This window comes from Aethalodelphis obliquidens, unplaced genomic scaffold (genome assembly GCF_003676395.1).
Source record: "Aethalodelphis obliquidens isolate GAN/ISIS:26980383/991018 unplaced genomic scaffold, ASM367639v1 scaffold60, whole genome shotgun sequence".
Taxonomy (NCBI): Eukaryota; Metazoa; Chordata; class Mammalia; order Artiodactyla; family Delphinidae; genus Aethalodelphis; species Aethalodelphis obliquidens.
The window spans coordinates 10,286,325-10,313,715 of record NW_020838004.1 but is presented as its reverse complement, the minus strand read 5'-3'; the positions used below and the strand labels follow the sequence as shown (position 1 = coordinate 10,313,715).

Sequence of the window (27,391 nt, the reverse complement as noted above, 5' to 3'; positions counted from 1 at the left end):
TGCCATCCAAAAACATTTCATGCAGAATCACATTATTTTCAAGAACACATGGAACACTCTCCAGCATAGATCACATGCTAGGCCACAAAACAAGTCTCAATAAATTTAAGAAGACTGAAATCATAACTTGCCTCTTTTTTACCACAGTGGTATGAGACAGGAAAATGACTATAGGGAAAAAAAAACTGGAAAAAGCACAAACACCTGGAGTCTAAAGGATATGCTACTAAACAACCAATGGGTCACTGAAGAAATCAAGAGAAAACTTTAAATACCTTGAAAGAAAAAAAGAAAAAGAAAAAAAATACCTTGAGACAAATGAAAATAAAATAGAAACACAGTGTTCCAAAATCTATGGGATGCAGCAAATGCAGTTCTAAGAAGGACATTTATAGTGATACAGTCCTACATCAGGAAACAAAGAAACAAAAAATTCTAAAATAAACAAACTAAGCTTACACCTAAAGGAACTAAAAAAAGAAGAACAAATAAGACAGAATATGACAAGCCCACAACAAACATAATACTCAACCATAAAAAGCTCAAAGTATTTCCTCTAAGATTGGAAACAGATAAGAGTGTCCAGTCTGACCACTTTTATTCAGCATTGTATGAAATTCCTAACCACAGCTATCAGAGAAGAAAGAAAAGAAATCCAAAGAAGGAAGAAGTAACAACTGTCATTATTTGCAGATAACGTGATACTACGTATAGACAACCCTAAAGACACCACCAAAAAACTCTTAGAACTAATAAATAAATTTAGTAAAGTTGCAGGATACAAAATTAACATACAGAAATCTGCTGTGTTTCTATACGTAAATAATGAACTATCAGAAAGAGAAATTATGAAAACAATCCCATTTACAATTGCATCAAAGGAATAAAATATCTAACAATAAACCAAGGAAGTAAATGACCTGTACAATAAAAATTGCTGAACAAAACTGAAGACAATACAAATTAATGGAAATATATTCTGTTGGCATGGATTGGAAAAAAAAATTGTTAAAGTGTCCATATTACCCAAGGCAAGCAACAGATACAATGCGAACTCTATCAAAATACCAATGGCATTTTTCACAGGATCAGAGGCAAGAATATACAATGGGAAATAGCCTCTTCAATAAATGGTGCTGGGGAAACTGGTCAAATACAAGTAAAAGAATGAAAGTGAACCAATTTCTCATACCATATAATAAATAAATTCAAAATGGATTAAAGGCTTAAATATAAGGCCTGAAATCATAAAACTTCTAGAAGAAAACATAGGCAGTACACTCTTTGACACTGGTCTTGCCAATATATATATATATATATATTTTGAATCTGTCTCCTCAGGCAGAGCAAAATAAAGAAATGGGACTAGATCAAACTAAGTAGCTTTTTCACAGTAAAGGAAACCATCAGCAAAATGAAAAGGCAGCTGGGGCTTCCCTGGTGGCGCAGTGGTTGAGAGTCCGCCTGCCAATGCAGGGGACACGGGCTTGTGCCCCGGTCTGGGAAGATCCCACATGCCGCGGGGCAGCTGGGCCCGTGAGCCATGGCCGCTGAGCCCGCGTGTCCGGAGCCTGTGCTCCGCAACGGGAGAGGCCACAACAGCGAGAGGCCCATGTACCGCAAAAAAAAAAAAAGAAAAAGAAAAATGAAAAGGCAGCCAAACGAATGGGAGAAGATATCTGCAAATGATGTTATCAGATTAGGGGCAATATCCAAAATATAAAAAGAACTCATACAGCTCAGTATATAAAAACAAACAAACAAACAAATAATCTGACTTTAAAATGGGCAAATCTAAATAGACATTTTTCCAAAGAAGACATATAGATGGCCAACAGACACATGAAAAGATGCTCAACATCACTAATCATCAGGGAAACACAAATCAAAACCTCGATGAGATATCATCTCACACCTGTTAAGGTGGTTATCATCAAAAAGACAACAAATAACAAGTGTTGGTGAGGATGTGGAGAAAAGGGAGCCTATGGCATTGTTGTTGGTAATGTAAATTGGTGTAGCCCCTATGGAAAACAGTACAGATGTTCCTCAAAAATTAAAAATAGAACTACCATATGATCGAGCAATTTTACATCTGGGTATTTACCTGAAGAAAACAAAAACTCTAATTCAAAAAAATATATTCACACAAATGTTCACTGCAGCATTACCTACAATAGCCAAGATATGGAAGCACCCTAAGTGTCCATTAATACATGAATGGATAAAGAAGACAGCCAGAAAACACCAAGCTTTTAGCCTGCCAACTATGGTAAAGTCCTAAAAGCTGGCCTTGGTTGTCTGCCGCTAGACCCAGATCCAAGAAATTGAACGCTAAAGAATGGTTAGGACGTGGAAAAATGGACAAGGAAGGATAAGAATTAAGTCAAGGAAATAAGGAAAGCACCATGCGTAGATGAATTAACAAGGTGTACTGCTAGAAGTGAGAGAGGACTGAAGAGAACGTAGAAACTTTGTCAGGACTAGTCTGACTTTTGTCTTCCAGAAAAAAGAAAAAAAAAGTTTCCCATCTTTAAACATCCATGGGTTAATAGTAAAACAGCAGTGGATTAAATCAGAAAGCCACAGTGTAGACCAGACCACTTATTAAATGTGCTAAGATAGGAAAAGTCACTTAACCTCTTTGATCTTCACTTTTCTCATTTTTTCCAATACATTCAACGACCTCAGTGATTCATTAAGTATTCATTGAACACTTACTATGTCCTCTCATTGTGCTATTTAAGACATGGCTTTATTTCGAAGATCTACCTTCAAGTCGAGGAGAGAATTCAGTACATATATTTCCACAATGCAAAGTAGAAATTACTATAGTAAATACCTTAATAGAAATTTTGATAAAGTGCTTTGGAACCCAGAGGATAAAAGACTGGCTTCTGCTGTGGTGAAGCTAGAAGGCTTATTGGGAAAAAAAGGTGAGAAAATACATGTGAAAACACCACACCCAACAGATTTTAATACATTATAAAAATAAGGTGACATTTGAACTACACCACCAACACCACTGCGACCATCACCACTGTTATTTCACCAGCACCCTTCCTCATATCAGGGAGAACATGCTCTTGCTTATTCTACAATGTTACATGTTCTTCAAGAACCCTACTAAATTCTTCTTCCTCTATAAAGAATATTAGAATCAATTATTTTTATGATTCTAAAAGGTAAGTTACCTGGAATATTATTTTAAGCCTTTTTATGATAAAACAAAAAATTGGTTCCTTTTGGTCAACAGAATCATTTTAAATGCCATGAAACTAATGGTAATTTACTTTTTTCCACAGGCACTTAAAATATATCTTCATAACTGACCAAAAAATGTTGGAGCTGGAAGGAAAAATAATATGTACATTTACACAAAAACGTGCACACGCCCCCCACACATATTCACAACATTCCCCACTTTGTTTTAGGTCAACTATTCCACTCTTCTCCATGCAACACTTCATAAAATCCCACTTTTCTCTAACATATAAGTCTAAATTGTCATTTTGAGGGCACTTTACAAAGATTGAAATAATCATTTATGGACAAATAGTTTGTTGCAGCCTGTGGATACATGTCAAGCTAAATTATGGAAAAGTATTAAAAAAGGAAAGGCTGTTTTTCATGGCAGTCAAAGACAGTGAAGCTCTAAATGATGGGTGTGCCATTAAACCCCATGGTGAAATGTACCTTCTTATCTAAAATGCTTCTATGTCTCTCTGTCTTTACCCTTTTCACCCTGAGGAAGGTTCTATTGCTCTGAAAACAGCTTAAAAAAAGAAAAAAAAAAAGAAATGCAAAAGCATTTTAAAATAAAATACAGGGCTTGAGGGGATTACAAAGAGCATTTTTGTAAACCACATTGCTGTCAGATGGGGTTCTCCAGACCACACCTGGATAGAGAGAGATGTGAACTGTGATGCGGTGACACGGGCCAAGGCTCACAAGGTGTGGTACTCTGGAGCTAGAATCATCTGTTCCAAGTGTCCTGAAGTGAGCTTTCTGCACCTTTTCACCCCTGTCCCTAACAACCACTGGATGTGGGCTGCCTGAATGTGGCCTGATTCAGGAGAGATGAGTCAGCTGGGAAGCAGCCGACAGCTGCGGGCTGTCTGCTCACTACAGTACTCCAACCGCAGGGTCAGCAAGTCCTCGCCTAAAGGGGGATCTGGGTGGTGGATCTCTGTGTCCATCACTTAACTTCACACAATTATACTGCAACACAGCTCACATGTTAGTCAGACAAATGCTTCAAATGAAAGAGTTAAAACTACCATATAAGAACGGCAGGACTTTTTGAGCTAGAAAGGCCCAGAGAAATTATCTGAACTCTTCATTTCAAAAGGTAGGAAACAAAGACAAAAGGGTTCAAGGGGTTTGGATGAAGGTTAGGAGACAGATCTGATCTCTGATGGGATAAATATCTGATGGAACATCATGGAGAACAAAATTAGACTCCATCAGTTTTATGTGAGCCTGAAGAAGGGAAGCTATGGAGATCCAGAGGAACTTCATAAGAGCCTGGACTGCACAGTTGAAGGGCAAGGACAATCTCTTACTCATCATTGTGTGTCCAGTACTCAGCACAGGACTGGGTCCATAACAGATATGAAATGTTCAATGAGGAAGAACTTCCGCACAAAGCTGTGAACAGCTGAAATGGATAGCCTCAGAGGAGTTTCTCCCTCACTGGCCTGAGTATAAGACAGGGTAACTACTAAGTGGAGGGGTTGTAAAGGGCTGTGGCAGACAGGTAGTTGGACTACATGTTAAGACCCCCCACTTGGGAGCTGCTATGACTCAAAATCCAAGTCTCCTAACTTCTAATTAGTGCTTTTCTTTTAAACTACCCAATTTAACAAAGTACAGAAAGAAATCACCTTCATTTTAAATCAAGGATAGCCTACATAAAGTCTAAACCCTAATTGAGTGTTCTGCCCACTGTAATTTATTTCTTCTCAAAGAAGTTAAACCGTTATTGCAATCTCGCAAATAATTACAATCTTATTGTTAATTTGGCTTTCGGTGGGTCAGCTAGTAAAAAAAAATATACTGATGAATAGCCATTTCCTATGATTAATTTTCAATATAATGTATCAATTATTGCAACAATACGTAACCCCCAAACAGTGACGTGGGCTTCATTGTGCTGTGTAAAATTAGGTCAGATACAAAAGCAAATTCTTTGTCATCATTATTAAAAAATTAGAAGGAATAAAGAGTTACTTCCAGAAGTCTTGTGATAATTTCTAAACCAAGGAATAGCAAAAGGAAGCATCTTTCTAAAAATTTACAAAATTAAGCAATCAGAGAACCCTAGAGTTTGAAGAAAACTAAGAGGTCATTTAGTTCAACTGTATAAAGAAATGTATTATTCCATATTCCCTACAGATGATTAGTCAACCCCTGCAGGAACCTTTTCCCTCACTATTTTTCAAGAAAGTCTGTTCTCTGTAGGATAGCTATGCTTTTTGGATTAAAATAAATCACAAGAAAAATGCTTGTTTTGAAAAAGCACAAGCTGGAAATAGGGTCATTATAATAGAAAAGAATAATAACTAACAGTTGAATAATACTTCAGATTTCACAAAACATTTCACATTAGAAAATTCATTTGATTCTTTCGAAGTACAAAGAGATGGTTATGAAATGTATTCTTTGATACTAAATTGCCCAGAGTTACCCAACTTTAAAGTCTTAGAATAAAAAACGTAGACGTCAGACTTCTAATGATCTGAGAACATTCAGGAGATGCCACCAATTGAAAGAGGTAAGTAAAAGCTCAACTTGTCCTCTTGGCTTTAAACTTACTCCATTGAGAATTGTTTAAATCACAATGCTGTTGGAGAGGAACAATGCACTTATTTTCCCAAAATACTTAATTAGTTCTTTTTGTAGAAATTTGAAAAGGATTTATATTTGGTAATTTGAAATATGTCTATATACATTTATAATTTCATTTTGGTTCCAGTCATCTTATCCAATTTAAAAATATGTTATCAATTCTTGCAGTTGCATTTATTCATGGGCAACAAAATTATAGAAATCCAATCTGAAGTTGACAATTACCGTTTTAGACAATGCGCTTTTAACTCTATTTATTAAAATTGACCCAAGTACTTATACATGATAAGTCAACAACAAAATGTGTTAAAGAAGTTAATAGAAATGTAGTTTTGGGGGAAAAAAAAAAAAAAACTCTTTATGAATTGGAGTTTACAGAGCCAATTTTGAATTTAAATATACTCAGGCTCAAAAACAAAGGGTTTTTTTTGTAAGTGGAAGGTAGGACAAAAGCATTTGATACTCCAGTGAAAATAATGGGATTGATTTAAACTGATTCGATGAGAAACGGAATTTTACTCTTGCTTTGCACAAGTTTTAAGGCAACATGGCAAGTGATATATAAATAACCTAAGGAAACTGTTGACATGAAAGATTCTGTAAGATTCTATAGGGAATCAACTTGGGATAACATAACCAATATACTTAGCTCCCTAAACTTTCTGGCACCAAAAGAGACAGTGAGGCCCAATCTCTGAATTGTTTAACTTAATTTGCCTCAAAGCCCTGTCAGGCATAAGGAAAATAGCTGCTGTTTACTTTTCTTAAGCTTATATGACAGGGAGCAGCCAAAGAACCCGAGTGTTTGAGTCGATCAGAATCCACATCCCAACTCCACTACCTAATAAATTCTGCCCCATCTTTCTATGACCAAACCAGGCCATCTTTGGGTGCTGCCAGATCTAATCTGGCAACTGTTGTATGTGCCACATACTCAGTGAGGAAAGAAAAGTACTCTGAGGTAAAGTAACACCGACGCTCAGGCTCGTGGCCAGGGAGAACTGGCTGCGTTTGAATCTGTGATGACACCCAAATGACACACAATCCAAAAATTTCCTATTTTTCACTGTCATATGACCACCCAGTCTCTCAGTCTACTCTGGCATTTTTAAAATTCACTGCTTTTAGCAGTGAATTCTTTCTGGGGTGGGGCCTTGCAGCAGAATTCAGCTCCCTTTGTACCATAAGAAAACTCCACATTTCTCCTGAATCCAGAAATTGCTTTATCTGATTATTAGTTCTCTGGAGGTACGTGCCCAGAAAGGATTTGGAGATACTCTGAAATATGAACAATAAAATTCACTAAAGTCAATGGAAAAAAAAAAAATTGAGAGAAGTAGGACAGGGGGACAGAATCTGAATTAAATAGCAAGCAAAATGCTTTAAATCTGTTTCACCAATAACTTTCATTTTCATTTTTGTGGCTTCATCATCAAGTGATTCCATTTTGGCTTCTATTTAACATTTTTGTACCACTTAGCTAGCTAATACTAAATGATTACTTTCAATGTCTTTTGAGTTCATTAGGCTTATAGAATTTTTTATGAAGATGAATTTTTAGCTTTGAAATGTTAGCCTCCTAAAAATAAATACAACAGAGTGAGAGAAAGAAGCCCACACCAAAGCCTTGGATTGGATATGGGGATATTTAGAGTAAAAGGACATATGTGGCATATTTTAAACCACTACTACCCCCAACAAAAACCTTACTGCTTTTAAAACAAGTTTTAATTACGATGGTTGTTATAAATTTTGCTGAAACAATAACTTGAGCAATTTACAGTAACTAGAGAAAACCAACTGATACCAATCCCAGGTTGGTAGGTTTTACGTTATGATCAAGGGACTAAACAACTAATTACACATTATATCCTATAATGAGGATATAGTGGAAAGACCACACATAATGGTGTGACTAAATAGTACAAAGTGAATAAAATGAAAGGGAGAGTGCAGGAGTGGAAATAGCCACTAAGTTCTCATTCTAATTATGCCTAAAGTAGTATAACTCATACAATGAATTTTAAGGATGAAAACCATGCACAAATTGTTGTCATAAATGTTAAATTACTAGTATCAGAATGTTCAGTATTGTACAGACATGATAAACTACCCTGGATATTACATTCTAAAAATATACTGCAATTGGAGAACCACACTCACCTCTAGGGCTATTCAGGCACCCCACAAACACCCACAGGGAGTCCTACCTTCCTTCCTGTAGACCCCAGTGACTAAGCCTGTCCCTTGCTCTGGTCTTACTAAGTATTTTTATTAACAATCTTCTTTACATGGTTTCCCAAATTCAACATCCAGCCCATTAGTCTTCAGAATTTTGCCATTAATGAGCCAACAGACATAATATATCAATACCAACATTTATACTGTGTTGCTCTGTGCCAGGCTCTGGAGGTATCAAACTGAATAAATAATCTGTCTTCCAGGCTCTCACTTGAGATATGAAGGTGGGCATGTAGGAGGATAAATTACAGCTCAGCTCCGAGGCTGTGTGCTGAGCAGGACAAGGGTTCAATGACTACTAAAGCCCACAGACTCCAGGCTAAGAGGCGATCTTGTAATTTAAACCTAAAAGATTTTTGTTTTAGATTTTTACCCTTTTTTGCCAGATGATTTTCTCACCTGTAAGCCATAATGAGGACAGACAGGAAATGGTAAAAGTGGAAGGAGACCCGAAGTAAGCTAGAAGAGAGGAGGAAGAGGTGATTATCAACAGTAAAGAAAAGCAGGGAGGGAAAAGCTCCAGGGTACAGCCAGGGAAGGAGGAGAGAAGTCAAAACCAACCAAACGTCATCAGCTCAGTCTGACAGGAATGTGACAAAGTAGAGGATGTATTGATAAATTGGGGGTCTGAGGGTAGAAGATGGGGAATCAGACCAAAATGAATGATGATACCAAAGTCTGCAATCTTCTGCCCCAGGAAGAAAAAACCCACAGAGACACTGGTGAGCACTTACTATCTTCAAAAAAACCAAAAAAAAGCAAACAACAAAAAAACAACTCCTCTCTGAAGGAGTTTACAATTACAGTCCAGCCAAAGATGATAGTAGCATAAGCAAAGAAGTTCACATATGTGCAGAACTGAGTGACAGTTAAGCACAGAAGCAGAGAGAAATAATTCTTTCATAGTTCTCTCTTGGGTCATCTCTCCGAAGTCAATTAAGTACTGCAAAACCCAGGGATAATCCCCAACACAGAGAGGACCTCTTCAGAATTGTTTTATTTATTTATTTATTTATTGGCTGTGTTGGGTCTTCGTTGCTGCGCGTGGGCTTTCTCTAGTTGCGGCGAGCGGGGGCTACTCTTCGTTGCAGTGTGCGGGCTTCTCACTGCGGTGGCTTCTCTTGTTGCAGAGCACGGGCTCTAGGCGTGCGGGCTTCAGTAGCTGTGGCATGCAGGCTCAGCAGCTGTGGCACATGGGCTTAGTTGATCTGCAGCATGTGGGATCCTCCCAGACCAGGGCTCGAACCCATGTCCCCTGCATTGGCATGAGGATTCTTAACCACTGTGCCACCAGGGAAGTCCTCTCAACTAGAGATCTTGTTACAGTGAAGCTATTAATTCAACAAGTCTGGATTGGGACCAAAGATTGTGGATTTCTATTAATGTCCTAGTTTATGCTGCTGGGCAGCGGTTTGAATGACAAGAATATGGAGAACCCTTTCTCTCCTGCTACAAAATAGAACATTGACGATGGGGCAGAGAGGATAAGCCAGATTATATAAATACAATCTAAAAGGAGACAGTTTAAAATGAGGCCAAGGAAAAGCTGGAATTAGTCCATTGCTTGGAACTGAATGAATGGAAATTGACATTTATTCAGCATCAATTTTGTACTAGGCACCTTCACACACATTAATGCTCACAAATCCTGGGAAGAACAGGCATTGCTTTTTATTATCATGAATGTTTAGGAACTGTCCTAAAGTCATCAAGTTCACATACTCCTGGCAGAGCCAGGAGTCAAACCAAGGTTTACCTGACTCAAAATCCTGTGCTTTTTCCTCTAAAACAACTGACTCTGAAAAGCCAAATTCAGGATACAACCAATCCCGAGGCAGGAATATTAAGGAAAAGCCACACAAAGCTGCAGGCTTTGTTTTCTAAACATGAAGTCCTATGGAGTAACTAAAGGAAATGCAATTAACAGATTCCATCCTAAAATTCTAATGTGCAGAGTAAACTTACACAAGTGTACACAGTAAAGCATAGTAAAGCCAAAAAGTAAACACAAATTTGCTTCCCAAAGGAGTCTTGTTCTTCAAGGTAAACATTAAACCCCAAATTCCCCAAAGCGTAAGTAAGGTAAACAACATAGTAGACCAGAAAATACATATAGAAAATTTATAAAGTGTCCATGTATTTGGGTTTTAATTTTCAAAGTGGAATACTGTTCTTTCAGATTTGATTTAGTCCACAGCACATCAAGAAAAACTAAACAAATACCATTTAACACTCTAATTCTAGTGGATAAAAAATACAAGAATCTGGCTTAAAGAGACAGTACATCTCACAATGAGCTCACCAGCATTACCAGCTGGGACCAGTTAAAAACGTTTACCAAATAAGGCAAGTTTTTTCAATGCTTAAAATCTTTCTACAGTGAGCTCACTTCACTTCTCACTGGGTTTCTACAGTAATTGTAGAGGTCATCTCTCCAACTCAGAGCCAGTAAATCACCAGGCTCTCAATGCAAACATGGGCTGCATGGTCTCTGGAGAGCATTCGGTTTGGCTTCATTTTATTACCGACTGTCTACAGAAGAAAAAGATGCAAAATCTACTCTAAAGGCAGAACAGTAGGAAGCTGTATTAAGCAAAATCTATTCATAAAGTCAGAGGGAGTTGATTACCACAGTGAATAAAAATGGCAGACCTTACTTTAATATATTTGTCCAGTTGCAAAACATGCTTCTTGTTATCTAGTGCTGAGTCTATATAAACATATCCACAAATTTTAATAATTTTGGTTAAATGACTCATCTACAAAATCCTACCCCCATTTTTTTTCCATTTTTAATTGACTGCTTTTGTATAGTGTAGGAACCATGCACATGGACAAAAGAAGGTTAAATCTATGATGAAGTTTACCACATTTTTACTTAGAAAACACTGTTGGGAGGAAGGCTGTCCACCCTATTTAACAGTTCAAGTTGTGACTTCAAACCTAAACAAAAGCATGTAATTGTAAGTAGTTTTGACTTGGCCTTCTCTTAGGTATTTACATACATTCTCCTTCAGAGGTAAAAAGGACTCTTCATCTTCTTCTTGTAAATAGCTTGTGTGCCAAACATTAGCCATAAACTGAGTATATTTGGCTTCAAAGGTAAAAAAATTCCATAAAGATAAATATACTTCAAATAAAAATTCTGGTGTTTATGTTACAAATATGACTCTTAGTCACTAATCTGCTAAAGGTCACACCCAAGTTTATCTTTTTATAAATTCTGTGGTTTTCCAACATAGGAAGCCAAATCATCAAACTCATGTTAACTCTGCAATATCAGAGAAGGTCCTGTTTTTTTGTTTTTTGTTTTTTTATTGAAGTATAGTTGATTTACAATGCTGTGTTAGTTTCAGATGTACAGCACAGTGTTTCAGTTTATATATATATATATATATATATATATATATATATTCTTTTTCAGATTATTTTCCCATATAGGTTATTACAAAATATTGAGTATAGTTCCCTGTACTATACAGTAGGTCCTTGTTGGTTATCTATTTTATACATAGTAGTGTATAAATGTTAATCCCAAACTCCTAAGTTATCCCTCCCCGCTCTTTCCCCTTTGGTTATCATAAGTTTGTTTTCTATGTCTGTGGGTCTATTTCTGTTTTGTAAATGAGTTCATTTGTATCACTTTTTATAGATCCCATATATAAGTGATATCATATGGTATTTGTCTTTCTCCATCTGATTTACTTCACTTAGTATGATAATCTCTAGGTCCAGCCAGTTGCTACAAATGGCATTATCTCATTCTTTTTTATGGATGAATAATATTCCATTGTATATATGTACCACATCTTTATCCATTCATCTGTTGATGGACATTTAGGTTGCTTGCATGTCTTGGCTATAGTAAACAGTGCTGCAATGAACATTGGGGTGTATGTAACTTTTCAAATTATGGTTTTCTCCAGAAGGTCCTGTTTGAATGAAGACCTAAGAGACTGCAGAGGTAAAAAATGGAAATATGTTTCAGGCCTTAGACCAAGAATTACAAACTGCTTTCTGCAAGGGACAAGATAATAAATATTTTATGCTTTGTGGGCCACATGGTCTCCGACACAACTATCCAACTCTGCTGTTGTAAAGTGAGAGTGCCATAGAAAATACAAATGGGCAATGCTGTGTTCTGATAAAACTTTATTTATGGGCACTAAAATCTGAATTTCACATAATATTCACTTATCACAAAATATTACCCTTCTTTTAATTTTTCAAAAGCCATTTAAAAATGTAAAACCACTTGTAGTTTGTGGGCCATACAAAAGCAGACAGTAGGCCAGATTTGGCCTAGTTTGCTAATCCTTAAACATAAAGCATAAAAATCAATATTCTCAGCTCAGGAAAGGAAACAAAGGACACTTTCCATTCTTCAGGGTGGAAAACATCATGAGGCAGAAGAGAATGGAGGCACCTGGGTCTTCACTGTGATACTTGCTCTGAACTGGTGCTGGTGCGTAAGAACTGGCAAATACAACACACAGGAGAATGGGCTCATTCCCTCCTGTGCCTCCCTTCCTTGAGGAACTTGGTAACAGCAGAATTCACAGATAGGGAGATAAGCCTCTCATACCCAAAGGGAAGAACAGAAGTAAATTTAAAAAGTAAAGATGTGGTAGACTGGAGAACTATACTGACTTAAAAGAAAAGCATTACAATAGCAGAAGCTGCTGAATCAAAGCAGACAATGAGAAAGACAGTGCTGGAAAGAAACTGGAGGGTTAACGAAGAGGCTCCTCTGTGAACTCCATGGAAAAGACCAGGACTCCAGAGGTTTGTAATGTGCTGGAGGGTAATCAGTGGGAGTTTAGAGTCAAAGACCTCTGTGATCTTACACAGGCCTGAGGTTGTCTACTCTCGTGCCCTCCTGCTGGGCTGATTTTCCATTTACCAAGTTTTGTATGGCTGGCAGGTACACAGAAATGATTGGATCCCCTGATGGTAAAACAAAATTTATCCTGAACATTCTACTGCAGATATTGATGAATTATAGACTGGTAGCTGGTCTCTCTGATTCCAGACATTCACAATGCCCATAAACTACCTTCTTGAAATACAGATTCAAGACTCAACTGGCCACATGAGAATAGTATCATGATTAGGAACATGTGTTTTAGAGCCCAACTGCCTGGGTTCAATCCCTGCTTTGTTACATACTAGCTGTCTAATCCTAGGCAAATTAGATTACCCGCTCTGTGGCTCAGTTTACTCTTCAGTAAGAAGAGTGTGAAAATAATAGCCCCTAACTCATAGGGTTGTTGTAAAGACTAAACAAAAAGTATGTATGTGAGCTGCCTAGAAAACTGTCTGACATATATGATTATCATTAACCAAAAAGACTCCTTGGTGCAGCACAAAACTCCCCATTATTCTGGCCCAGCTGGTATTTTTCACTAATTTGCTAATTAGTGAAATTTTCACTAATTTCACTAGTCTTTTTCACTAATTTCATTGCCCCATTTTTCACTAATTTGCCCACGTCTTCCATTTGCATACACACACTAAGCTCTAGCCCAATATTTATTCACACCATGGGTTCTGACATACTGGTTAATTATACAATCAATTTCATGGGTTATAACCAGCAATTGTTTTAATGAAATAGATTAGAATAGAATACAATAGAAAATACCAGATTACATCACATGTAGTAATAGAAGTATATTAGCACATATACTCAGTGAATTGTGATATAAAGTGCATTTCTTAATGCAGTTCATGTTTTTGCTGTCGCTGTTAAAAAAGGCCAAACGCCACAGCTCTAATCACACTAGAATATATCAAGCTTCTAAGCCACATCACAAATTTTTTTATGTCACTATGACTTTTCTTTTGCCTGGGATGCTATTTTCCCTTACACTGACTGGAAAATTTCTGCCAGCCTTTAAATTGCACCTGCTGAATGCTGAAACTTCATAAAAGTCTTTGCCAGCCTCCCCAGTTAAGCAGAATAAATTGTTTCTTCCACTGTGCTTATATAAGACTACAGGCATATTTCAGATAAACCACTAAACCCATTCCATCTTAATTATCTGTTTCCCTGCGGCTTCCTCTGCTATTCTGTGAACTCCATGAAGGCAAGCATCATATTTTATTTTTGCGTCCGCAAGACTGAACACCATGCCTAGTATAAAGCAGATCAACACCATGAAGCTGAATGTTTTCATATCAGTGACTTAAGGCAAGATGACTGATGGCATGCTCATCAGATTTCTAATGACTCAGAGCTTGGAAAGGAGGATGAGGTAGTAGAGAACCTGTCAATATATTAGATGATAAAATCTACATGCCAAAAGACCTCATGACTTTGGAATGAAGTAACTGAAACATATTATGTCTCACCATCAAATCCAAAAAGTCTACCAGGCAAGCATGGAATCAAAGAGCTCTAGCTTAAGAGATGCTGAGATTTTACTTTGACCTGAATAAACAATGTGACACGAACAGTGAAAAGGTAAATAATTTCATCGGTCAACATTGATACTTTTTTAAAACGTAGTAACCAGACACTCTTTGGGGCTTCATGTTCAGTTTCCACTGCCAAATTTTTAACAAGAACACGGAGAAATTGAAGCTGTTTATAGAAAACAAGAGTTTGGTAAGTTAGAACAGTGTCATATTAAAAAAAAAAAAACCCTAAACTTAACAGGGACGTTGAACAAATTCAGATGCTTTCTGACAAATACTGTCCCTGGTAACTTTGACATTTGGCACTCAGTAAATTTTTTTCTTTTTTCTTTTTGCTGAACTAGACATGAAAATGTTCTGTATTTCCAACGTAACAAAAGGTTTTAATTAATTTTTTAGGGGAAGTAGTCTGAGATTCTTCATAATTTTTAAATCTGTATACATTTCCTAAATATTTAACACACTGATTCATAGTCTTTAGAGGGTTTCTAATTACTTCAATGTGTATTATAAAGTTTTAATTCCAATTCGATATACATAAAATATAGGTGATGGCAATAGGAACAGACCAATAAAGCACCATTAAAAGTCAAGTGCCGGCATAACTCATTTGCAAAACCCCCAAAGAATAGATTACAAGGTGTAAAAATTAGTATTCTATAAAAATGATTTGGAAAATCCTTCATCTTTCATTTTCTTTCTTAGCTCACCCTGATAATAAACTCTGATATTTTTCTGTTTTTCTTTTTTTCACAACAAACAGGCAACTATTACATTATAAAATCAAATACAGGATAGCTTAGGTCACTGATGGTAGTCATTTTATCAGAGCTCCGTAGTTAACATCAAATGGTGCTTACTACAGACCGACATATTCCTGACGCTTGAAAAGGACTTCTGTCTGTATCTGCAACTTGCTCTGAATTCTAAAATGTAAACATAAAATAAAATGTTTCCAGTTTTATTGTTCTTGTTTGAGTTTTCCACAGAAGTCAATATGAAGTTTCCTAAATGTTTCAGAATATTTCCAACCACTTAAATAGCCTCCCAACCATCTCAAGGACCACTGGGAAGGCAGTAATCATGAACAAAGAAGGTATAAGTAAAAATAGCAACATGTACAGCATGCTCAGAACCAACATATATATGGTGAAATGGATTTGAGGCATAACCTCTCAAGTAGGAAGCTCTTCTGCAGCAGGGCAGCCAGCAGATGAGGTAGAGGAAAGAAAGTATCTACAAATAAAAACACTAAGTCTCAGAACCAAGGAAACCACCTTGTTATCTGGAGAAGATACAAAGTTCACTAGGGAAATGTGCTCTGTGCAGGTGGAACTCTTGAACTCCTCACTGTTGTCTCTGTTAGAAACAAGAGACCTAGAAAATTTTCATTAGTTAGAGCTTCTCCCTCTACCAGGTTAACCCTAAGTAACTGGATTTGCTACAGAGAAACCTTCATGACAAGGAAACAGGTTCTATTCTCACTGAAGAAGGCTGACCACTGAAGAATGAAAAGAATCTTAACTGTACAGCGGATTTCACTCTCCAGATCTCTGGGCATTGATTTCAACAATGATGCTCCTTAGTGAGACTCCACTGTATTTTTTCAATTCCTATTTATGTATGGCACTTGTAAACTGTGTGAAAATTTTTAAAAATTATATATTTGACCTAAAAATTTAGCATAAGGATCTTCTGTAAAAATACAATTTGTGAGGAAGCTTAAAATGTTTCTTAAGTATCAGTCTTCAGGCATATTATAATTAACATAAATAACATAAGAATAATTAGGAAGGAAAATAGTGATAACCTTATTTACAATTTATTGTAATCAAATTATAAGAGCATATGTTCTTATCTGAGCAATTAGTAGTCACTTAATAAAGTTATAATAATCTACATATGTATGTAAACACAATACACATTTAATACATACTGATGTAATATATATAAATTAAATTATTCAGCAAAGTAGTTTTTGGGTTACATTCCTATCCAGAAGTCCAACTCTATGTGAGGCTCAGCTTTTCCAATGACTGTCAGGTTCTGAAATATACATAAGAACACGATACCCTCAGAATTTTCAGAGCATGTGGAGACATTGAATGGTACCACCTGTCAAGCATACAGATTACTACTGACTCACTGTCTCCAAGGAATGTGATCTGGTTTGTTTTTCTAGTGGTGGCAATGGGGTCAATTAGGGCTGATATTCGCCTCATAAGAATGCTGTAAAGGATGGTGAAAATACACATTAAACTATAAAAAAAAAAAAAAGGTTTACATTCCCATGATGGAGTCAGGTGCCAAACAACTGAATTAGGTATCAGAAGGCCTGGATTTGAGTCCCAGATAGAACACATGTGCACCTCTGGGTTGTTAGCAATGCCACTTGACCTTTCTGGGTCTCAGAGAGTCATCTGAAGAATGACGATACTTCCAATTTTGTTAGACTGTTATAAGTAATAGTGCCCCATAGACTGTATAGTGTTATTAAATTATAGGTAATGTATATCTAAGGCCCTCTTGCTTGGTAGCCCCATGAACCACTCTATCTAAATATTTAGCAATCAACTTGCATTTGTCTCTATGAAAAAAAAATAAGGCAAACTAACCTGTATGAACAATGACCTTACTTTTACTGCAGTACGTTGAGTAATGCTGACAGAAAGGATATAATAGCAGTAATTATTATTAATTATAAAATAAGAGCAATTAACATCCTAGTACTTATGTGGAAGAAATTATGCTAAGCAATTTATATGAAATGTCAAATTATGCTATCATTAATTCTATGACGATTCTATTATGTCTCCATTTTTCTGATAGCGAAACTTTAAAAAGTATTTAATTATCCAAGTTCACATTTCCTATAAGTACTAAGTGCCAGGTTTTGATTTCAAGTTTGCATGACTCCACAGAACTGGCTGCTAAACAATTAAAAGACATTATTTTGCTCTCTAAATGAGCTAACCAGACAATTTTTGCTGAGAACAGAGAAAAGGAATTAGTATTTCTTGAGCATCAAACATGTGGTGGTGCTACGAAAGTACTCTATAGGCTTGATCTCATTTGTTTAAAATCTAACTATACTCCTTACTAGTCATGTGACCTCGGCCCATTTACTTAACTTCTCTGCACCTCATTTTATTTATCTATAAAATGAGTTTCAGCAGTTTTCTTATCTAATATGTTGGTTGTGAGGATTAAATGAGTTTACATGTAATGTGCTTAGGGCAGTACCTGGTTAACTATTGTAAAGCATAACTATTATCGTTTAAAAATGGGATCAAATAACAAAATCAGTAATTCTAAAACTCTATATAACATAATAGAGTCTACTGATAGAAGGCACAATAAAGGGATTCATAAGTAGTCTCAAAACAACTATCAAATGGTTTCTAGTTCACCCAGAGAATTCAGTACCAAATACAGTCATTGCCAGAGAATATCTGTCTAAGAGAGAGACTCAGCTCAGTGGCCATCAGCAGCATATGAAAAACCAATCCTGACCATTCTCTGTAGGACCTGTTGAAAACAGGAGGAAAGTAAGGTGATTTAAATCCATACTCTGATCCTATAAACCACTTTCTTTTTTTTTTAAATTAACTTTTATTGGAGTATAGTTGATTTACAATGTTGTGTTGGTTTCTGCTGTACAGCAAAGTGAGTCAGTTATACATATACATATATCCACTTTTTTTTAGATTCTTTTCCCATACAGGTCATTACAGAGTATTGAATAGAGTTCCCTGTGCTATACAGTAGGTTCTTATTAGTTATCTATTTTATATATAGTAGTGTGTATATGTCAATCCCAATCTCCCAATTTACCCCTCCCCCACTTCTCCTATGGTAACCATATGTTGGTCACTGAACTGAGTTATTCACCTAATTTAATGGATAATAAATACTTTGGACTCATGAATGAGAACAATCCAAAAGGGAATTTGCGGGCAGTCCAGTGGCCCCTGCAGTAGAAGCCCGGAGTCCTAATGACTGGATCGCCAGAGAATTCCCTTTTGGATTGTTCTCATCATGAGTCCAAAGTATTTATTATGCATTAAATTAGATGAATAACTTGCTTTAGTGGTAAACTCTTTTAAACTTGAAATAAGTACCTGTAATTCTTCTAGATTCCCTAAACCATTTGCATATTTGAGACAACAAATTAGAATGCAGCCATTTTTCACATGAAGGAAATTTTAAGGTTGTAAAAGGAATTAATTGTGATACTTAGCCACAGATTTTTTAGGTACTATATGCTAAAATTATTATTTTTTAACATGCCTTGCTGTGTAATTAACAAATGTTCAGAGGCAGAACCAAACTCTATTATGGACAGAACAAAGGGACAAGAATTATCCAGTTCTACTGTAGTTTTCAATAGAAATCAACGTAAAGAAAATCAAGTTCTATTTTTACATGACTAATATTATATCATTTATTTTTGTTTTAAAACCATGGAAGAATGTTCACATGATTTCCAGTAAGGTCTAAGTGAAAATGAAAACCAGTCTTAAAAACATTTCCCATACAAATGAAAATGTACCTTTTAACTTTAATGGGTAGTATTTAATGGGTAGTATTTAATGGGTAGCCCATGTTAACTGCATACTGTGTGCTGAGAAATTTTTTTTTTGTTTTTTAGAAGAAATATGGACTTTAATGAAGATTCTTTCCCTTTGGTATAAGTGAGACCTGTGAAAACATCCAAACAAAAAGAAAAGGAAAAAAAAGGGAGGTAAGGATTTAGATAGTCCACGTTCCCTATCCACAAGGCCTAATGACAGAGCAGGGCTGGCTCCTCTGTCCTTTGGAGGCAGGACCCACCTGGAGAAGGGATTCAGTAACTACAGGTTTTAAGTGTCCCCATCCCCCCACCCCCTGAGCGTGTGAAACTAACACTCATTCAGCCAAACTTCTGCCTCCCAGCCTCTTGGTGGGAGGTCCAAGTTTCTCTAGTCCTAGCTCACACTCTTCTCTAGGCCTCTGGTCTCTCTAGTAGAAAAGATGATGCTACTGGTCCCAACTGCCTCAAAGGCCAGGGTGAGGAAAAATAAATGTGATCGATTATTAGCATTTTGTGCTCAGGAATAAGCTATGGAAAACAAATTAGGAAAGTAAATCTACAGCCCTAAAATATATGCATATAAAACAAACAACAAATGCAGTTCCAAATCTACCGATGGTATCTGGGGATTGTCTACTGCTTTAGAGTCTCAATGCCTCTGTTCCCACCTCCACAAAATCTACCTAGGATGACCCTTCAGTCATACCCCCACCACCCCAGCAGGGGGAGGCAGAGCAGAGGCTACAGGGGGAAGGGCTATACTTTGGCTCTGGAGTATAACATGCATGCAATATGGGAGGGGTGGGCTTATCAAATGTATATATGGACCCCCTGAGGTGAAGGCCCAGCCAGGAGGCACTGAGCAAGGGAGGGGTCCATCTCCCCACTGGCTGGGAGGGGGCTCCGAGGCAATCTCTAAGGGTTGCATATCCCCGGGGAGAGGGAACAGCTGCCAAGCACCCCCATCCTTGACTTCAGGGGCCCAAGAACTCTTTGCATAAAATATCTTCAGACCTAGCAGATGGTCAAAGGCACAAAGTTTAAACGCTGGGAGGGAGGGTTGTTGAGAGGGGTCTGTGGGGTACCCTGAGCCCAGGGGTAGACTAAAGGTGTGATTCATTCCCCCTTCCCTGGAAGGGTGATTGCTCCATTGGGCCTATCACCACAGGACATTTTCCATTACAAGGAGGCATACTGCCCAGGCCTGTGCTGGGGAATTTTTAAATCAAGACAGATACATTAAATAGGTTTGATTCAAAGTGGGCAAGTTTGGGCTTATTTACAACATTTTTATCATTAAGATATTTCACACTAAAACATTTGTTTGCTAAAAGTAAAGAAAAAAATATTTCACAAAAGAGTACTCTAAAGAGCAGCATGGAGTAGTCAAAAGACTGCTGGTCTGAAGAGCTGAGCTCTGGTCCTCCTTCTGGGGACTGGGGACTGAGCACCCCCAGCCAGCCGCTCAGTCCGTTTATATGTGGAAAATGAGCCACTGGTCACCCAGATTTCTCCCTAATGTATTTGTTTTTGACTAGGAACTCAGATATGAAGTTCTACCAATATTTTGGCATCAGCCAGTTTATGCAGGAACACGTGTGGAAGCTGCAGATATGACGTACAATTCATTCTCTCTGGGGGCAAGGAGGACGCTTCCAATACAATGAAATATAAAAAAAAAAGTGTGATAACAAGTTATAACTCATCTTGCTCTATAATAATGCTTCTCTAGGCATATTCATATTGTGGAAATTCTAGCTGGCATTATTCATTCGGAATACCTATGTTCCACTCATTTCTAGCATTTAAGTCAACAGTGTATGAGGAGATGAATTAAAGAAACCAAACATTCACTTCTATGTCTGACACATGTAATAGGTCAGGCCTGCAATACAATTTCATTCTGCATACACCCTCAGACTAAGAACCTTTAAATAAATACATTCTTGACAAGTGTTTATGGATAATTCTTCTAATCTTTAGCTATTCACAAAGCAGGACCCATCTCTTCTGTCCTTCAGTTCAACAACCCCATCATTAATCTTTTCTAATGCCTCTCACAGATGCAGTGTTTTTTTCCCACAACTGTAACTCGCTCAGGGCCTTGCTTTCCACAGCAAAGTATCAGGTGTCTCAAAGCTCAAGTGTGTCTCAAAAACACACTTTAACAAAGGAAATGTTTGCCATCCATGGACTTTATCCACTTCGGTTAAATAGAATCATCTGCATGTGAGGAGAGGGCCACTCTGACTCAGTTGTTTTCCACTAGGTCCAAGCTGAGGAGGTCCTGACTGCAGTGGACCTTAACTGACACTCTTGCCTTCTAGCTGACTCATCAGCCTGAACACACTTGTGGGAAACCTCCACTGTCAAGACTGTGAAAAGTGTAAGAGTGTCATTTGTAGAATTAACTTTATTTACCAAGTAAGAAAATACCTAAGCAAAACAGGAAGTAAAGCGATAAAAAAAAAAAATCAACATTTTCAAGATTTTTATTCCTACCAAGATGTTTCTGCAATAACAGAAAAAAAGAAAATTGACCTATACAAATATTGCAGAAGAGAATGCCTACTTTCCATTCACTTTACTAAACAAGGATCACTTAGCAGCTGAGAAACAATATAGTACTAAGAGCCATCAGGCAAATAAAATACACAGAATCACCACCACCAAGAGGCCCAGTACAACCATATTTATGCTCAAGATTTCATCTGAATTAATTCAACTACAAGTTCAACCTCCCAACGAGTAGGAAAGGTCATAGAACACTGTTGTGTGTCCAGCTGACCTGTCCAGCAATTGAGATACTTAAAAAACAAAATAAAATGGGTGTAACTGCTCATACTACTGCAACTGTAGCTAACCTAAACCTGCAAATAAGAATCTATACACATATGAAATTTACTGTTTTAAATGGGCCAAAAAGTTGGAATATTCTGTGCTAGAGAAAGAATTCTTCACAAAGGTTTTTAACTTTATAAAAATATCACTGATGGGGCTTCCCTGGTGGCGCAGTGGTTGAGAGTCCGCCTGCCGATGCAGGGGACGTGGGTTTGTGACCCGGTCTGGGAGGATCCCACATGCCACGGAGCGGCTGGGCCCGTGAGCCATGGCCGCTGAGCCTGCACGTCCCTCCGCAATGGGAGAGGCTGCAACAGTGAGAGGCCCGCGTACCGCAAAAAAAAAAAAAAAATCCTCAAAAAAAATATCACTGATGAAGTGAAATATGGTGGTAAATCGAGGCTTTGAAGGAAAATGGCTTGATTTCAGATCCATAGGCTGATTTCCCAGCTCTATGAAATGGTGCATGCAGGTGACCTCATCATTTTCCTCACTGTAAAGCAGATGTAACACCTGTACTCACCACTAAGGTTGCTTGTGAGGACTTAATCAGGTCACAAATGTAATAGCTCAGTGAAATCCATCCTACAGTATAGATCTCAAGAAAGATCAGCTATTATTATTCTTGAAAAGACTTCTTGCTCTGAGACACCACATTCTTGTATTTTCTTCCTTCTTCTGCTTCTTCCTTCTCAGCCTCCTTATCTGTCTTTCTTTTTTTCCAAACATCAAATGTTGAGAGTTCTCAGATTATATAGAATTTAGGTCCTCTTCTCAATCTACTCTTTCCCAGGGGGATCTAATCTATCTCCATGATTTTAATTATCACCTAGAGGACAATTCCCAAACATATTTCTAATTCAGATCTGAACATACACCTGCTAACTCACCATGTCCATTTGGATGACTCAGAGAAACCTCAAATTCATTCATGGCAAACCATCTTTGCCATCCTAACATAAATGTTCCCTATCTCAGTATGTGGCTCCAAAAAACACCCAATTTTACAACACAGAACCCTGGGAGTCATCACTGAAATGTCCTGTTGCTCACTTCCCAGTATGTAACCCATTTCCTACCCTTTCCATTTTACCTCTGAAATACATCCCGTTGTCTCCACAGCCAGTGTTCCCTTCTGAATCCAAAATAACTGTCCTTTAACTCCCAAGCATGGTTTCCCTCAAGCAGTCCTGCTTCCTCCAATCCATGCATGGCATGCAACTAGAGTGATATTTTAAAATATCAAAATATTTCATAATATTTTGATCAAATATAATCACTCTACCTACAACTTTTCTTTATCAGTGAATAAGAGTAAAATAGAATAACGAGTAAATACAAAGGCATGCACACGTCCTCCATCCCCACGGTCCTCTTCTGGAGTGTAAAGAAGGTTCCTCCCTTGCTGCGCCTGTATCCCCATTTCTAGCTATTTCTTTCTCATCATTTAGTTCTCTGCTTAACCAATACTTCCACCAGAAGGCATTGCTTGGTTCTCTGGACAAGGTCAGTTCCATTAATTATACTCTCACAAAGCACCCTGCACTTCTGTATCACAATCCTCAGTGCATTTGTAAATACACAAAAGATAATAAATGACACAAGTGTGGGGATCTTGTCTGTCTTGTTTACAATTGTATCCCTTAATCTTATCAAACACCATACTTGCCACAAGTGGGCCAACCAAGATATTGATAAATGTTTGCTGAATTAACACAGAAATGGTTCTGGTTTAGTTCTTGACTTGATAATGGCTCATAATTGGTGGAGAAATGCACATAAACCTCTGATTCAAGGCAGACTGTGATAGCTTTTTACAGGAAATAAGCATAAGGACTACTTGATTCTGTAAGAAAAAAAAAATCAATTCTGGAAGGGGAACAGATATATGAGGAAAGACCCACATAAAGGAAGGCTTCTTTCTGGTGCTGGAATATAAGGGACCATGGAGAGCTAGCAAGACTTCAACAAGGTAAGGGTAAGAAATATTCCAAGGAGGGGAAAAGTTTGGGCAAAGACATTAGTAGAGCCAGGATATATACAGGAACTAGTGAACAGACAGTTGTACCAGATGAGGGAGGTACACTGAAACGTAGAAAGTGGCCACACTGTGAAAAAATTTCATTATCGAGATTAAACTGTCTCTCTCAGAGACAACCACTGAAGGTTTCATCACTGAAGAACAACTGTTAAACATGGCAAAAATTTGTTAACAGATTAGGGTGGGGACATAGAGACCAACCAGTAGGCTATTTCAATATTTCAGACAGAAGGGAGGAGAATAGAGGAGAAATATTCCTGCAGGAGAATGAAAGCACTGCTCAAAGAGGGAAGAGGTATGTCATTGACTAATTAGAAAACCAAATCAGAGAAAGGACAGGGGAAGTATGACAGATGACGGGTTCTATCTTGGAAACCCAAATTTTATGTCCTTACATGATGTTGAGAAGGTAGTTAAACATGGATCTAAGAAAGAGGATGCAAGTAAATTTCAGAAATTATTAGGCTCAGGGAAATTTTAATTGATCCATAACCAATTAAACATTAATGCAAAGGCCTGAAAAAGATGTCTAAAGTTTTCCACAAACACTTTATATTATATTCTTAATATTTATATTCCTAATATTTTTATTAAGAATAAAAAATACAAAAAATAATAACAGGTCTTTTATAATTACTACCTTAATTTTCAATCTACATACCTCGTGCCTAATTTTATTTTATATAGATGTTAGGAAAACTCCTCATATTTTTACCATAATTTCACCGTCTTTAAAACAGTTAATTTCCTACCATTGTTGGGATGGGAGGAACCCACTTATGCTGACTTTTTCTCTATTCAGTAGAAGAATAATATCTTTTCTGTGTTTAAAAGAATTCCAGTCTTTGTAATAGGCTCTGTGCAAAATTTTAAATGACGTACGGAAGTTTTAAAAGGTCATTCTACTTTCAAAAATGTTAACGTCTGAAATTACGTCTGTCATCTTTAATTATCAGGAGAATATCCAAAGAATAATAAAATGCAACACTTACTTTTGCTGCACCTATTTGTTCTTTGCGAAATTTCTCAAGTGGCGCAATTAATACATCATTAGCGTTTTGAATCTGAAATCAAAAATGCAAATACATTAAATCCTGTATAATTCATGCAAACAATATTGAAATAAAGATGGCTCCTTTATTCCACTTATTTAAATAAACAGCTTTTCTTCTCCTTTGCTTCTATAAATGAAATAAAAATACCTCACGTTATAGTCTTTTTCTAGTTTATAATTAAGTTGTTTTCACAAATTATTTCACTTCATCCTAACAATAATGTGAAAGCACATACTCATGATGAGATCTTAAATATTTAAATTTCATATTCTAAAATTTAACTAAAATAGCACATCAGATACTAAATTTTAAAATACCTTTAATTATACTGGTTTAATGTAGTCAGTTCAAGCATCATTTTAAAACTGAGCCATAGGGCTTCCCTGGTGGCGCAGTGGTTGAGAGTCCGCCTGCCGATGCAGGGGACACGGGTTCGTGCCCCGGTCCGGGAAGATCCCACATGCCATGGAGCGGCTGGGCCTGTGAGCCATGACCACTGAGCCTGCGCGTCCGGAGCCTGTGCTCCGCAACGGGAGAGGCCACAACAGTGAGAGGCCCGCGTACAGCAAAACAAACAAAAAAACAAACAAAAAAAACTGAGCCATATAAAAGCCCTTCCATCTTGCCACTAGAATGTTATAATTCTACAGCTGCAAAATAAAATAAGGCTTATTTTTTCCCTGTTTAATTATATTCCTTACACTTGGGATTTGCCTGAATGTTCTCATTTCACACAGTTCGCATGTCATTTCAATGAACAGTATTTTAGCCCAAAACTCCAAATTGGATTTTATTTAAATTGTAAAACAGATAAATCTTTAAATTGATCTGCAAAAATATGGTGAGGGGGTTCAAGGTGGGGCGGGGGTAGTGACTGGATATGAGGAGACAGACATTTCTAAGGATAGCAGTATGCTGGAAGGAAGTCTTGACTTTTAAAAAATCCCTTTAGAAAGCATTAAAATTAAACATAGGATCTTAAATGTTCTCACCCCAAAAAGAAATGGTAACAATGTGACAAGATTGAGATATTAGCTAATGCCATCGGTGGTAATCATTTTACAATACATAAATGTATCAAATCAACATGTTGTACACTTTAAACTTACACAACGTTATGTGTCAGTTATATCTTAATAAAGCTGAGGGGTAAAAGGTAGGCCCAGTTAACAAGATTATCATTCATTCTACCACTGTTATAATAACATGACTTATTACATAATTAGCAAATGTTAAGATGAAAGAAAAACCTATTTTTCAAATAGGTCACTATTTAAAAATAGGTTAAAGAGTATATAGGAGTTCCTTATATTCTTCTTATAATTTTTCTGTAAGTTTAAAATTTTATCAAAATTTTAAAATTTCAATAAAAGGGTTTTACTTTCACTTATTTTCACTAAACTGGTTATTCTCTAGTCAAATTATGGAATTTATTTCTTAAATTCCATAATCTAAACACACAAAGATGGTATACACAAAAATAAAAACTAAAGTAGTAATGTCTTCCATGATTCTGTCATTCTCCAATTTGCAGAAAAATGAGATGGCCTCTTGAAAAGAGGACCTAAAATCCCCCATTGTGAAAACATACAAAGTAGATCAATAGTCAAAATCCTTCCCAGGACACTGAGGGCAACTGTAGATACCTCTGACATCCATTACCTACTTCCCATTTGTGAGCTCAAGACAGGCATCCCTCCAGATACACTGTGCAGGCATTGCATCTTACTACAGAGAGATGATTGGAAACAGTAGCAAAGTAGCTCACTTTAAATTCTCACTCTCTAAATCCTCTTTGCCCTCATGAAACTCCAAATACATTTAAACACACACATATATATATTTCTCCAGATTTTACAGAGGTAATAAATAGCTGATTCTGCCTTTAAAGTTTGCATAAGGGGAAAGACAATGTCATGGACACTTTAGTGTACTTTGGAAAAATAGCAACAATAAAGGCTAACAGTCACTGAATGTTTACTTTATGCTGGAAACCAGCATGATCTAATGTATTTAAAGTTAATGAACTTAAACAGGGAGGTATGACTCAAGTGGTGAAAACTCCAACAATGAGGGTGAATAACAAGATATGCAGCACAGCACTTAAGTATTTAAAATCAAGAATGCCTGAGTTTAAACCCAGTTCTATTGCTTATGAGCTGCTATTTAACCATTCTGAGCATCAACTGCATCACCTATCCAACAGCCTGGTTCTAAGAATGAAGAAAATAAATGTAAAACACTTAGCTCAGTGCCTTACATCTAGTTAAGTATTAAAAGTTTAAGGCTTTTAATATGTCCAAATAAACACAGATAATGTATCTCATTCTGTAATTATATACCTGATACACTTCTTTATCTTAATCTTCT

The 27,391-nt window shown here is 37.0% G+C and overlaps 1 protein-coding gene across 2 annotated transcripts in view; it reads right to left on the bottom strand.

The window, feature by feature from the left end:
- ARHGAP42 (Rho GTPase activating protein 42) overlaps positions 1 to 27,391 on the bottom strand; it is a 297,503-nt gene that overhangs the window by 110,796 nt on the left and 159,316 nt on the right. For both annotated transcript variants that reach the window (XM_027087755.1, XM_027087756.1), the window contains exon 4: positions 24,959 to 25,030. In XM_027087755.1, coding sequence (XP_026943556.1) covers positions 24,959 to 25,030 — 72 coding nt within the window. The remainder of the gene's footprint in view (positions 1 to 24,958; positions 25,031 to 27,391) is intronic.